Below are 15539 nucleotides of genomic sequence, written 5' to 3' on the forward strand. Positions count from 1 at the left end.
AAAAAAAAAAAAAAAAAAAAAAAAAAAAAAAAAAAAAAAAAAAAAAAAAAAAAAAAACATCAACCTAAAAAGGTGAAGTTCTTCCTTTGGAAATAGCGCATAAAGCCATTAGCACAAATGAAAATCTTCAAAAAAAATAATGTCTTACAATGCACATACGCTCAAAATTTCTGGACAACGATTCTTAATATATTCGGATGTCATCTCACATTTCCTAGGGAGGTAAAGGATTTATTGCATATGACATTAACGTAACACCCTTTCAAGAATGCAAAAGCCCAATTATGGAAAAATCTCATCAAGTGGAATATGTGGAAAGAAAGAAATCAGAGAATATTCGCAAAAAAGACAGACTTATACAAAACTTTTCGACAATGTTGTTTACCAAGCTTTTTCTTGGTGTAAACTATCTAATATTTTTTACTTCCTAGAGTTATACCTCCTTATTGCAAATTGGGAAGGTCTTTTGTAAACACCACATATATTACATAACTTTTGTAAATTTCAATCATCAATGAACCTAGTTGAAAAAAAAAACCTAGTTGTTCTGGACCTCTTCAACAATAATGTTGACCAATAAGTCCGTTGCCAAAGTTTTGGATAAACGCATCCATCTTAATAGTCTTACTGTCAAAATTCCTACCATTCGGTTTAATGGTGTAATTTTTGGTGTCGATCCCAAAGTGTGTGGATGAAAATTCATGAACAAAGATTGGCTATATTCCTCCAGTTGGGATGTTGAAAACTATGGTGGAGGAAATAAGTTGCAACTATTGCATTGCACTACTGCACATGAAATATGGGATATTGTCACCAAGATGTATTAATATTTATGTATAACAAGTCTTAGGATTCTCAAACTGGGTGACATCTAGTAAGAAGGCGACACATATACGCAATACTTTCACTCCCTAAAAAGAATTTGACAAGATCTCAATCTCTTTAAAATGTATGACTGGAAGTCAACTGAAGATCAAAAGCCTCGCAAAAAAATCTGCAGAAAATGGTCATATTTACAAATTCATTGTCAACCTCAATGTTGAACTTGATGAAATTAGAGGTAGAATTCTTGGTAAAACCACTCATCCACCTATTAAGGAAGCATTTTTCCCCCTGAAGCTAGCATGGAAGAAAGTTGTCAGTGTTAGGTTTCTCAAGAAACCTACAAGTTCTACTGAAAGTTTTACTTTGGAGGCTGAGGCTAGACTATCACAAAGAAGGCCTCTAATCAATTGAACAAGTCACCTAAGAAGGTTCGTGTCTTGTGTGACTACAGTATCAAACCATGATGTATCTTGTGTATTGAAGCTATCAATCAAAGTCTTTGGATGCATTGCACATGTTCACATTCCTATTCTTTGTCGATCTACGCTTGATCCTCGAGCAGTTGAATGCATATTTTTTAGATTGTCTCCACACAAAAAAAAAAAGGTTATAAATGTTGCGATCCTCTAACCAACAAATATCTTGAAAGTATGGATGTTTCGTTTTGGGAAGATCAATTTATTCTTAGTTCAAATTCTCTTCGGGCAGAGATATCCAACTACAAAGATAGTTTGAGACACTTCTTCTCTTCCTAACATCATTTGTCCTGAGGATACGAGTTCTAGCCTTTCAATGTCAAGTATCAAAAATTATTTCATTAAAGGAAGAAATACTACACAATGATATAACTGGTCAACCATTCAATCAAAAAAACCATGACCAGACAATGGACTCAACACAAAACCAATCTAATGTTCCGACAAATAATTCTAAAGATTCAGGTAACAGATCTTCTATTCTCATTTCTTTAGCTATTATTAAGATACTGATGCATCTAATCTTGACATCCTGATAGCCTAGAAGAAAAATACTTGTAATGACACCAAATACCTTATTGCAAGCTATCTTTCTTATCATAGACCTCTAGGATAACCAACTTATTTATTCTAAGGAATATATGGAAGACCTTAAATGATTCGAATTGGAAATTAGTAGTTACGGAAGAGATGAATGCTCTTAAACAAAACTGCACATGGGAGAAAGCAGTGGGTTGCAAATGGGTGTTTACTCCAAAGTGAAAAGCTTATGGTAGCATTGAAAGATACAAAGCTAGATTAGTTGCTAAAGACTTTACTCAATCATATGAAACTGATAAGAAACATTTGGTCCAGTTTTTTTGTTCAGTATAACAAGTAGGGTATGGGGAGTCCATTAATATTGGTAAAATTAATTCTATTAGCGTTTATTTGTCTATTGTTGTTAATTCAAATTGACCTCTTATCAGCTTGGTGTAAAGAATGCATTTTTTAATGGAGATCTTGAAGAGGTCTTTATGAACTTACCACCTAGTTTTGAGGTGTATTTTCGAGTTAACAAACTGCAGGTTAAAGAAATCTCCATAATACCTTAACAGTCTCCTAGATCATGGTTTGTATGTTTTGGAAAAGTTGTCCCGAGCTATGGATTCCTTCATAGTCAAGCAAATCATACTATTTTTTAACACACTAGAGATGATAAGATTTGTGTTTTAATAGTATATGTTGATGACATTATCCTTACTGGTAATTATGAGGCAAGACTGATTATTTTGAAAGAAAATCTAGCAAACGAATTCCATCAAAGACTCGAGGATCTTGAAGTATTTCCCAGGAAAAAAAATTTCTAGGTAAAAAAGGAGCATTTTGGTAAATCTAAGGAAGTATATAGTTGATCTATTTTGAGAGACATGATCACTTGGTTGCACACCTGCAGAAATCCCTACTAGCCAAATTTAAAACTACAACTGCAACAAAAGAATAGATAAAAGACCAGGATAAATACCAAAGAAGTGCGGAAAGACATTTATTGTCCCATACACGTCAAGGCATTGCTTTAGCAGTTAGTATGGTTGGTTGGTTTATGCATGCCTGGGACCAAATTCACTTCAAAGAAGTTTAAGAGAGATACTTGAAAGGAACTCCAGGAAAATGCATAGTGTTTAAGAAACATGACCACCTACATGTTGAAATTTACACTGACGTTGACTAGGCAAGTATCATCACAAATAGAAGATCTATTTCCCTTTACTATTCTTTTGTTGGAGACAATTTAGTTGCCTGACGCAAAGAACAAAGTGTGGGGCCAAAAGTAGTACTAAAGCAAAATTTTGGGTATTAACTAATGGTATTTGTAGGCTATATGGATTGAAGAGACTATGGAAGAAATGAAATTCTCTCAGATGACTCCCATACGTATCTATTATGACAACAATGCTACCATCTCTATTGCTCATAATCCAGTCCTTCATGATAGGACAGACAAATCATATCAAGGTTGATAAACATGTCATAAATGAGGAGATTGATGCTGAAGTAATATGCATTACCTATCTTCCAACCACAAAGCAATAATTAATGTGTTAACCAAGGGACTTCCAAAGTTACAATTCGAGGAGTTAGGTTTCTATTTTACCAACTTCCAGGGTTGTAAAGAGACATCAGATGATCTCCTTCTCCATTCACCTTCTTGAAAGAAATGGATTTCTTTTGTAACAGGTGGGGGTGCCAGTTATTTAGTGAGATCTCTGGGGCAAGAAAAATTATAGATTATTTAGGAGTATGGAGAGGTATTCGAGTGATGTTTGTTCCTTGTTAGATTTTACGTTTCTCTTTATGCTTTAGTGACAAAGTCTTTTTATAATAACACTCTTAGTCTTTCCTTTGTATAGGGTGGCTCACTTTTGTGAGCTTTCTTTTTGTTTGCCCTTGTGTTCTTTCATCTCCCAATGAAAGTGTGATGTTTCATTATTTAAAATTATTAATTAAAAAATTCCCTCCTCAACTATGCTAGTATAATGTTTAAATAGAAAAAAATAATAATAATTAAAACAAAAAAACATAAATATCGTTGGTACTAGGTCGATGATGGGTAATGCAGTAACAACTAACAAGTTACGTTCAACCATCCAAAGCATCTCCCTACCTTTCAAAGTCGTGGATCTTGTGTCATTGGCATTTCAATATGGAATTTTAAACATACACAAACATAGGCAACGTTTAGGAAATTAAAAATCAGATATAAAGTAAACTAGCTGATTTCTAGTCAAGCTCAGAACTAACCAGGCAGCGACAATCACACTTCATCGCTGAAGAAGTAAAATTATACGAAAAAAATTCATACCCATAGAACCGGAGACAATCTCTATGAAGGAAGTGGCCACAACCTGCAACACGGCTGGCAGCTGCATTATTTGAAAAGCTTAACTCCAAAAATTTACCAAAAGATAAACCCCAGGCAGCATCAGACATGATAACTCTCCTGGTGGCTGGAGGGAAGCCGTTAGTCCGAGGACACTTCAGACACCGATGCCACATCCAAATTTTACCTTCAGGTTCCCCCGGTAAGAAAAAGTCAGGGAGTTTCTTAGCAGATATTGTAAGGCTGCCTTGTGGATGCGTATAACAATGAACATGTGCCTCAGATGGCATACCACATGAATGACATCGATAATTCTGTAAGAAGAGAAAAGATAATATAGATAATACTCAGTCAAGGAAAACAACATTTCTTTTATTACCTGATCTTTTATAAATATAAGAAACCGATAAGCATATAACTAATAAAAAGTGAAGAGCGAACCTAAAAGACAAGAGGTAAATAAATCCTTTCCCAGGAGCCTTGAGGAATATTATACATGAGAGCTTTCCAATAGTTAATAATCATTAGAAGACTATATTACCTGATCAAACAAATTATCTCGTAAGAACCTGCCCAAAGGCTTGTCGAAGCTCCCATAGTATTTAATTCGTAATAGGTGAGCACGATCACAAATAGTTCCCTTCCACACACAACGTGTTGACAAAGACACCAAAATGTTTTGTTGGTCAGAAGGAGACAAGGGGAAATCTTCCCTTGAAGATTTGGTGGTCACTAGATTAGCAATAAGGCTTTCAGTTCTTTGACATGTTGAATCATTGGAACCTTGGGTATTTGCATCCAATGAATTGCTGCGTATATGAATAGAGTTACCACGAGTCAAAGGCACACCTTTACCAGAACTAGAAACTGTATCATCATCTTCCTTTGCATCTTCCTTTGCTTCTTCCTTGATAGTCATCATGCCCATTGAATATTCTTCACTGTCTGGATTTCTATTTGCCTCGGAGGCTAGTTTGGAGGAAAGCATATAATTACGGTCGGCGGTAGAAACGTTCTGCTTCAGAAAAGACAAATTAGTGGAGGTAGCATTGGACTTCACTAGCCTCAAGGAAGGCTCTAAAGAGTTCAAATTGTCAACATTATGACTGATTATAGACGAGTCTCTAGTTGGAACAGCATCGTTTCCGGATTGCCCAGTTTCCATACTGGGTTCTGGCTCTGGAGACTTTACAGGCGATGGACAAGTAAAACCAGGTATTGCGGAGATGGATCTGTCTATATTTGATGGACTATGAGGAAGACCAACTATTATTGGGGACTTCAATGGGAGCTCTGGAACTGAAGCACCTTCATCAGCCAGAAAGCATGTTTCTAGAGCCAGGTGATAGGCAGCAAAAGTTGCATATTGAACAACATGTTTAACTTTTTTGAGCTCATCCCCACTGGCACCCCTGAGCAAAATCTGAAGGTAAAACAATTTGTCTACATTATTTCAGATGGTTTTATCTAATAACTTTTTTCATAAACATTGCAGAGGAAAGCACTGGCTAGTTCTAAAGAAAAAGTCTAATGTAGATTTGTATTACCATGCCAATTTCACACATCCTTTTGAAAACTAAACTATTACAGTTTTTTTTGTTTTATTATCTACTTCCTACTAATGTTTTCAAAATCTAAATCAAGTTTTGAAAGAAAAAAAAAAAACTGTTCTAAAATTTTTATTGTCATCTAAAGTTGTTCAAGAGTTCAAATGTTAATTTAAAAGGAAAAAAAAAAAAAAAAAAAAAAACTACAAGAGACTGTAAAGAAACTAGCACAACCTTTAAATACAGCCTTAAATCCAATTGTGTTTAGAATTGTGACCTAAGTTATAAGGCAATACCTACCAACTTACTTTCCACTCGAGAAATTTAAAACTGAGGATCTATTATAATGGATCTGTATACTGCAAGAATTAAAATTACAAGATAGTTTTAGATAAGTATCAGAAAGCATTTTAATCCCATTTTCTCACAGACGACTCGGCTACTTCCATGCAAAATGAAAAATATCTCAACCATCCAGACAAAGACAAAGACAAAGTTTCAAATCCACCCTTTAGGAGAAGAGTTTCGAATCCACCCTTTAGGAGAAGAGTTTCGAATCCACCCTTTAGGAGAAGAGTTTCGAATCCACCCGAAAAGCAAAGTTTTGTGGCATGCTAATATCATAACTATTTTATAGGACATTTGGATTGGAAGAGGTAATAGAATTTTTAGAGAGATTGAGAGACCGAAAGAAGAAGTTTGGGAGGTGGCTAGGTTTAACACCACCTTCTAGGTGTCTGTCACTCAGCTTTCTTATAATTGTGAAATTGGTTGTATTCTTTTGGATTATAGTCTTTTATGTAGTTAGGGCAGACTCCTTTTTGGGAACTTATTTTTTTGTATGCTCTTTTTTTCTTTCGTTTAGAGAAACAAATAATTATGACCACGATTGCATATCTTGTTTGTTCTCATTTAAAATCATACTTCTTGTTGTAACATAGACTTACAGTACAACATAGAGGCTTTGGACATCCCTCAAAGAACATCAGGGTCTTCGTTGATTTCTTGCCAGCTTGGCCATCACCACTACCATGCTCTTCAACAAATGTCTTCACACGAAATTCATCACAGTAACCAAGTTTCAGACATGCAACATGATCAACAGTAGGAACTATATTTGCCCCAGTGCAGCAAGCAATACGCTCTAAAAGTGATCTTTTAACATTTAGAACAAGAGTGATTTTTTTTGAGAGGAGGTACTCCTGAGCATGGCGAGACACTGATTTCTCTACCAAAAGAACGTTGGGATGATGAGCATCAATCTTAGCAACAGCCATCTTCAAATGGTCAAGTTCCTGTATATGTACATACAAAGAACCCATGATGAAAAGAAGTATGCCAAATGCCATAAACTCATAATTAGTGATCGCAAGTACATCAACAAGACATAGGAGTTGAAGTAGTTGAAATCTACAGAATAAAACTTCGACATACAAACCTAATGAAAAGGATAAGGGTAAACAGTTTGAAACCTGCTGCAACAAAGTATCAAAACTTGACAAGTGGTTGGTAACACGTTGATACTCCAAAGCTCCCCCAAGGACAAAAAAGCGTGGTTTAGATATTTCTTTTGTCATCCGCCGGTGTGCTACATTCTTCTTGCAAATGATGCCTTTCACAATGATACTGCAAAGGAATAGTAGTCATATCAAACCACAAAAACCCTTACAGTAACACAATAACCATAACTCCAATGGTAAAATGAACACGCAACATGGAGTCATACTCTTACAACGTGGTAAACAAAATGTATTGGCAATTCTGTAATACTTAGGTTGAATCTTGAGAAAATATTTCAAAATAAGGAACCTTTTGATACCAATTGATTCTCTAAAAGCTCATATTATATTCTCTCAAAAAGCCCATATGAAGAGTTCGTTTAGCACATTCGAAAAAAAATTACAACAAACTCCATAAGATCATGCTAATCTCCTTCTCTAACAACATAGTCAATAAGTGCATAAAGTAACGTGATTCGACTATGAACACAACCTTTTTTGAACAAGAAACAAACTTCTTACTAAAAGAATGAAAACATACACCAAATATTCGAAGGAAATAAACTCCTAGGAGGAGTGAAATAAAGGGGAAAAAAAGAAAAGAAAAGAAAAGAAAAAGAATCGTGAGAGCACTTTATCTCGGTCAGAAAATGAAATCTATAGTCCTTAATAAAAAACACTGACTCGCTAGAATATAAACCTGGTCCTCTGTCAAATATTGAGCCAATCCTCAAGCAATCAACAGACATTCAATATCAATAAATTATAGCTGACATGATTGGTCCATGGAGTTAACTTACCTCTCAGTACGCTTTCCACCAGCAACGCATTTAACCTTAACATATCCACCAGGATCCATACCTCCACTCTTGCTCGTATCTGGCTTCAGAACTGCAGCTGCTTCCCAGGACAGGTATGTTAATATATCTAACCAACCATCTTCATTGGGTTCATCACCGACAGGAAGATTCTCAGCCTCCAAAAGTTGACTAACGAGAGCTCTAAAGTGCCCTTCTACCACGTTTTTTGCAGTTCTCCTGTAGTCCCCACTGGACTTTCTCTTCATGGGGCATTCCCCACTGCCTTGGGAAGAAGGTAGATGTCCCCATTCACCTGGGGCACAGGCATCATCATCACCATTAAACAAAAGAGCTTTTTCATCCTCCTCATCTTCTGGCTCTGGAGGAAGCCAGAGAATCCCATTGTTCTGAAAATCCATAGCTTCATTATCTTTATTTTGCATGCCATAAGTAGGAAAATCACATTCAGAGCCTTTATCATTTTCGTCAGAGTCTTCACTAGATTCCTCATCACCCCTTGGACTCTGAGTGTCAAAATTCACAGGTGAACCCTTTGTGCTCATGTTCTCTCTCTCAAGATTTAAACCTTCTTCAGTGTTTGCGGAACAATAATAATGACCAGACTGGGAGATATGCCTGGATTCGGAATCCGAGCGACACATTCCATAATAATAATCACCATCCTCATCATCACTCCTAACAAGAAAATACAGCATATTGCGTATCAATAAAATGATAGAAACAAAAATATAAGAGCAACAACAATTAACGATGATCTGAAATATAAACATCTGATCAATAAAATGATAGAAAAATCCGTATCATAGTCTCTATTCACAGTTATAAGCATGCATCGGCTAAAGCATATTGCGTAAGAATACGACTACAAGGGCACAGGTTGAGCTTCAAGAGAATTAAAATAACTGGGACACAATTGCATCGGCTAAAGCATATTGCGTAAGAATACGACTACAAGGGCACAGGTTGAGCTTCAAGAGAATTAAAATAACTGGGACACAATAGCATCGCCTCTCGCATGAATTAAGAACTTAAATCACCTCTCATCCTACCAGTTGGATAATGGTAAACTTCATATTATATCAACACTTCAATCCTACACGTAGTTATCAATACTAAAGCATATAAAATTTAAGAAATTCGAATACGAACACTATCTATCTAGATATCATGATAAACTACCGCTCAATGCAAAAGAATTAAGTTAAGGTTTATTTAGAGACAAATGAGAATTAAACGTTGAATCTTAAATCAACACCGGAGAGAATACCTGCAATAGCCATAATAACTAGAAGATGAAGTCATCAGAGAAGTAGAGCGTTTAATGGTCTTCCCATTTCTTAAACTGTCTTGCTCATCAGCGATGGATACAGAACAAAAGGGATCATAATATTGACGATCATTTGAGCAAGGCGTTGAAGGAATATTACTGATTGCACTTTGACAGGTGTATCCGGACTTGGTGCTACCAATGCTGGTGGATGAAGATGACAGACTAATAGCAGAGCAGGTAGCTTTGTTGCCATCTAGCAAGGCAGACGGTTCCTTCCCCCATTGTTTGAAGCAATAATTACAGACTCTGATCGTCTCAGAATCCTCCCGAGCATTCGTGGGATCGGTGGAAGGAGAAGGAATGAAGTTTGCAGTACACTTGGAACAGAAAACTCGCCCACAGCGACGGCAATGATGCCGCCGGTTGATAAACGTGAACTGAGAGTCGCAGTCATAACAGACTCTGCAGCTCTTGTCGGGCATCCAGAAGTCCCTGGAGACGTTTTCGGGGTCGGAGCGCCATGGTATCCATGACTTCACCAAGCCCACGAGGTCGGATAATTTGTTCTCAGGATGGCCCATTTGAAGAAGTGGAATCCACCGGCGCCCACTCCGCTCATCCCAGTCTGCCCATCCGCCACCTCGTTTCACCTTTTCGATCTAATAATATTAAATCACGCTACGAAATTCTGCACATCACAAGGTAGTTAGGTTACTAATAATGAAATATGATTTTTATTTTTAGGCCATCCCTTCCCCAATGTGTACATATCACATATATTTTTAGGCCAACAAATTAAGTAAAATAAAAAAAAAATAAAAAAATAGAGATGTTTACCGAACCCGTTGAGACGTTAATCAATTCTTATCTAGTACAATTTTCAATTTACATCTATGCGGATTAGACCAAAATTACCCGTCCAAATTTCTCCATCATATATATATATATAAAAATTAAAGAATTTTAGTAGATAATTTTTATTAAAAGAGGTAAAATATCCTTAAAAAAATTAAAAATTCAAAAATATTAGGTTTAACTAATTTTTAAATAAATTTCTAATCTATATAAATAAATAAATAAATAAAAACATATGAAAAGTGAGGCAGGGTAGAACTTTGAGCGGGAATAGGGGTGGGGTTAGAGACGGGGAGGGATGAAGTGGGACTAACTCCATCCTCGACCCCATTTAGCTAATTTGGATCAATATTTTTCCATTTTCTACCTCGTTCTCTGTTTAAATGGAAATTTTATGTCTTCTTCGAGGTAAATCTCTATGAAACTTTTGCCTCACTAGATAAATTTGATATCTCTCAGTTAAATTTAAAGAATATAATAATAATAATAATAATAATAATTAACTACATACCTCATAACTCATACAACTCTATGAACTTAAAAAGAACTATTAGTAAATATAACATAATGTTACAAGAAAAATAAAAATGTGAACACAATTTTAAATTAAAGTAAAAAAAAAAAACAGTTTGTATAATTTTGTTGTTGGATGATCCCAAAATTGAACCGACTATTTATAACAAGTTATTCTTGCATGTTAAGTACATAATTTTAAGTTCAATAGTGGTAGAGTGTAAGATAGAAATATTGATTTTAAAATGATAATAGATATTTTATCTTGAAAATAACTTAACTGATTAAGATATATATTATTTATTGAGTAACAAGTCAAATATTTGAATCTTCACTCCTGCAAAAAGAAAAATAATAATAATAATAAGTATGATGCATCGACTTTAATCATCAATATAGATAGACTAAATGAAATTATACATCTATCATTGAATCTTCACTAACTTAAGAACAAAAGAAAAGAAAAACGCATGCGTGCTTCAATCTTGAAAACGTAAATATCAATTATGAATAATTTCTTTCAAACTGATAATATATTATAATTTTGACTGAAATATTGAAAATTTGAGTTATTTGTCTCACATGGTTGAAAAAAGAAAAATTGGATCCTTAAAATAAATATATAAAAACAATCCATAAGTAACTTAATCAACTGAAATTTCATTTATTTTTAGATGATTACAGAAGAATGAAATAAGCATTTGGGGGTGTTGAAATATATCATGAATGACCAAAATTAAAAATAGTAAAAACAACCTTTGTAATTCCTTTTAATTGTCTTTAATATAATTTAGGTTAGAATCATCCCTAATGATTCAAACAAATTTCAGTCAATTGATTAAGAAAATAATCTAAATCATATTATTTAGAATAAAAATTTTAGCATGGAGTAAACTTGCATATCCATAGTTCTCAAATCAAATAGTAAACGTAAGACATTGTAATGATAATAATAATAATTAAACTCTCACCACATTTGCCATAATTCAAAAGAACAAAAATCTTAAAGTTTAATAACATTACCAAATCACACACGGTGTTCTTTTCCAGGCGAGTGAATCCAGCGAACTTGACGCAACGAAACGTTCATTCCGTCCTAATCTGATACGCATAGAGAAGGAAAACAGAAGGAAAACGCAATCAATACTCGAATTGATACCAGCAGATACAGAAGAACGCAGATAGGTTATTGAGAGATCGCGTTGAATGATGCCATATTCCGAATAGCAGAATCATAAAATTCAAGAAGAACAATCAGCGAAACGGAAAATGCGAATTCGTAAAACAAATCGAGAACTCTCTCTCTCTCTCTCTCTCTGTAAATCACGGAAAAACAGACCTAACAAAAGAAAAAATAGAGGAAAAGAAACAGAAGTGCATGATTCGAACCTTAATCGATGAATGTGGACGAAGAAGGAAAAATGCGGATGGTAGAAATGGATTCAACGGATCAACGAATTCATGAAACAGGAAATCAGATGATTTGTGACTGCAGATTCTCAAATCCTTAGGTGTACCTGTAGTGGTATAGATTTGGATAAAAGAAGTGGAATGGAGGAGAAATTGAGGCGATTTGTTATTGTTTCTCAGATTAACTCTGTCGTTGTTGATTGATTCATCGCGTTCTGGAAATCTGGTAATGGCGACTCTGATTTCTCTCTCCATTCCGTTGCGCACTTTTTGTTCTCTCGCATTGCGTTATTTGGGCATTCGAGCAATTGGGGGAGAGAGAGAGAGAGAGAGAGAGAGAGAAGTTTTTTGAATTTTGTTTTTTGTTTCCATTTCACGTCGAAGGAATGCTGTTGCTATTTTTATTGGTCTTTTCTCTTCTCAACCATAATTTCATTAAATAATTAATATATATTTAATCTTGGCAAATTATTAATTTCAGGATATTTAATATTTGGAAATAATATACATTTACTGGTAATAAATTTTTTACCAAAATTTATTACCATGGTCGAGATTGAACAGTAAGATTAGAGATGTCTATGGATCAGGACGTGAAAATCTTCTGGTCCCCGCCCTCCTATCTTATTTTAATTATCATCTCTACAAAAAAAAAATTATTTATTTATTTATTATTATTATTATTATTTATTTATTTATTTATTTTTTTTTTTTTTTTTTGTAGGAATCAATTTCCTAAAGTTAATTATCTCTATTTTTAAAATAAAATATTTATTACAAAGAATTTTCTAATCCATAATTTTTCATTTTTTCAAATTTCTATTAGAAAAAAGATAAAATATTATAAATGTTGTCATTCATGCATTATATATATATATATATATATATATGCATGTACTTGGACTATAAATAAAGTGTGACATGGAAGGGATTTAGGTTGGGTTTAGGTGAGAGGCGGGAAATATACATTACAAGAAATAGTGGATATTACTTACAAATAATGTTATTGTAAACTTTTTATAACGTTTTTCGTAAGTCTTGACAACCCATGACACTACGGGGTCTGTTGACCTCTAGATGTTGCTATAGACAACTAGCACGACTATGATGAGTCTGGAGGTGCGAATCATATGGACATCCATGCTTGCACGTGTGGGTAGTATATAGTAAAGTACTACACAAAAGGTGTCTAGATCATGAGTTGTGTTTGCATTTCCTGACACCAATAACGGGGTCAATTAGAAATACTCAAGACATGTGTTACTTCTATTATAGGTAGATGCAAGACACTCATGTACATGATGATGACATCGTAATCAGAGACCATGACATGTTCATAGGATAGTAGTATTTTAATTTCTTAGACTTAGGTTAGAATAGTGTGTTTTACATTTAATGTTTTACTTGCTTTATTTATTATTGTCTTATCCTGTTTTAAACATGTTTTCAAACACGCAAGTCCATGACATTGTTTTAATATGAAGTTTATGCTTCACGATGACAATTTAAATGTTTAATTTCGCATAAGAGTATAACTTATGATTGTATCGACTTTAGATTGGTAGAAACCTAGGTCGTTACAATTAACTAATAACCTCTTGTTTTATGATTGAACTGAGTTGAATTGTCTCGCTATTATTATTATTTTTTTTTTTAAATTATTTAAAAAGTTATATTTATTTATGGTATATATTACATTGAACGGTCACATCATTGGTTATAAATATTAAATATTTAAAATCGAACCAAAGCTAGATTGGTTGGGTTGGTCAGAGATGATCGAGTCATACGAGTGCTTCTAACCCATCTCTATTCTGATTTTATCTCTGAATTTCATATCTTAGAGAAGGATGATTATTCAAAAACCATGTACTTAGTAACTATGTTCTTAAGCTCCAAATTGGTGTTGGAGAGCACGAATGACAGTGTCATCAACTTGGAAGGCCTTAGTGAGAACAGCGTTGGAGATGGGAGGAACAGACCCAAAAACAGCATTAGCAATGGTAATAACACCAGGGTTTTGGCTGCTAAGGCCAGCGAAAGCAAGAGCTGGGCCATGTCCAACATTAAGCTGGAAGTGAATGAGGCCAATGGGGAAGACAAACACGTCTCCTTTGTTCAAAGCTTTGGTGAAAAGCTTGTTGGGGTTGGAGGTGACAAAGCCAACGAGGAGAGTGCCTTCCAAAACCACAAGAATTTCAGTGGCTCGTGGGTGGATGTGCGGTGGGTTTAGCCCATTTGGTGCATAGTCAAGTCGAGCCAAGGAGATGCCAAGGGTGTTGAGTCCACCAAGTCTCTCCACGTTTACTAATGTCACGTTTGAGCCTTGTTTGTTGGCTGTGGTTCCAGCTATGTTGAGTCCTTGGAACATGAAGTCTTCAGCTTTCACAAGGTTTGGGTCCTTGCACAATTTTCCATTCACAAATACTACATTCCAACAAAAAAATAAAATCCGTTATTCAATCTAGCCGAGGTACGTCTGGTCGGACCGACCCTTTAGGTGTCTTCGCGATTCAGACAAAGAAAAGACAAATCTTCCTTCAACAACAAACCTTTGGTGATCAACCCTTTGGGTGTGAAAACCTCTCCTTAGTAGACACTGTTAGACGAACACAACTCTTCACAATAGTATGATATTGTCCACTTTGAGCATAAGCTCATGTGGCTTTATACCAATGGAGAGAGTATTCTTTGTTTATAAACTCATGACTCATTTCCTAAATTAGTCGATGTGGGACTTCCATCATCCAACAAACACATTTTAAAACTGTAAACCTGACGGCCATAGGGCCAATATGAACAATATTTAGCAATGGATTTGGGTTGTTATGAATTTAGCCTATTATTTCCAATTTTTTCGTTGGAACTTGAATTGTGTTACATACCATTAACTCGCGATAATTGTATTGTTATATAATTTTTAAAAAATTTGAAAACCGGTTCTCAAATACATTTTGGTTTGGGTTTGGGTTTCGGTTTCGTTTTACAAGAAACAAGAAGCATAAACCATAATCAAACGTTTCTAGTTCTTAAAGAAAGTATGAGCGACAAACCCGAAACAAAATCGTCAAAGAGAATTAAAGTACCAGCAAATTTGGGGTCTTTCACTGCAACACAGAAGTCTTGAAGAGGGCTTGGATCATAAGCAAAGGCAAGCATTGGTGCTTGCAAAACCAGAAGTAAAGCAGCTGAAAAGAGACCAAAACTTGTCATGTTTGAATTTGATGAGAGATTTTGTAATGGAAAGAGTTTAATTTATAGGAAGTAAATCAAAAGCTAAGAACATTAATTCAATTCAATTCAATTCGATAATGTTTTCCAACCATGAAACCTTTCTTCACCTACTTCATTTAATTGAAAAATTAGTACTAATTAATTTCTACCTAATACCCATTTAAAATCTTCTTATGAACCAACGCTATTGCTATCCATCTACTATGTCGAATCATAAATATGATTATCC

General features: G+C 34.8%; 2 protein-coding genes across 3 annotated transcripts in view; both read right to left on the reverse strand.

Moving 5' to 3' along the window:
- LOC111485374 (1-phosphatidylinositol-3-phosphate 5-kinase FAB1B-like) overlaps nucleotides 1-9970 on the reverse strand; it is a 20697-nt gene extending 10727 nt beyond the window's left edge. For both annotated transcript variants that reach the window (XR_002718660.1, XM_023132231.1), the window contains exons 1-6: nucleotides 9296-9970; nucleotides 8008-8703; nucleotides 7181-7334; nucleotides 6656-7003; nucleotides 4703-5584; nucleotides 4144-4475 (exon numbers count right to left, since the gene is read on the reverse strand). Coding sequence is in view for 1 of the 2 variants with exons in the window: in XM_023132231.1 (XP_022987999.1) it covers nucleotides 4144-4475; nucleotides 4703-5584; nucleotides 6656-7003; nucleotides 7181-7334; nucleotides 8008-8703; nucleotides 9296-9879 (2996 nt within the window). In the remaining variant the exon portion in view is untranslated. The remainder of the gene's footprint in view (nucleotides 1-4143; nucleotides 4476-4702; nucleotides 5585-6655; nucleotides 7004-7180; nucleotides 7335-8007; nucleotides 8704-9295) is intronic.
- Nucleotides 9971-13869: 3899 nt separating this feature from the next.
- On the reverse strand, nucleotides 13870-15324 carry LOC111485513 (germin-like protein subfamily 1 member 17). The gene is made up of 2 exons (XM_023132437.1): nucleotides 15163-15324; nucleotides 13870-14503 (listed from the first exon to the last, which is right to left on the reverse strand). Exons 1-2 carry the CDS (start codon nucleotides 15287-15289, stop codon nucleotides 13965-13967), a joined length of 666 nt encoding a protein of 221 aa, XP_022988205.1. The 5' UTR covers nucleotides 15290-15324; the 3' UTR covers nucleotides 13870-13964.
- Between the last annotated feature and the right edge of the window lie 215 nt (nucleotides 15325-15539).

The sequence above is a fragment of the Cucurbita maxima genome, unplaced genomic scaffold, assembly GCF_002738345.1.
Source record: "Cucurbita maxima cultivar Rimu unplaced genomic scaffold, Cmax_1.0 Cma_Scf00010, whole genome shotgun sequence".
Classification (NCBI taxonomy): Eukaryota; Viridiplantae; Streptophyta; class Magnoliopsida; order Cucurbitales; family Cucurbitaceae; genus Cucurbita; species Cucurbita maxima.

Excerpts from the sequence above, each read along its gene's own strand:
- LOC111485513 (XM_023132437.1), bottom strand. The coding sequence starts at position 15,289 with ATGACAAGTTTTGGTCTCTTTTCAGCTGCTTTACTTCTGGTTTTGCAA. Across the intron at positions 14,504-15,162 it reads GAAAGACCCCAAATTTGCTG|TATTTGTGAATGGAAAATTG; the intron begins GTACTTTAATTC and ends GTTGGAATGTAG.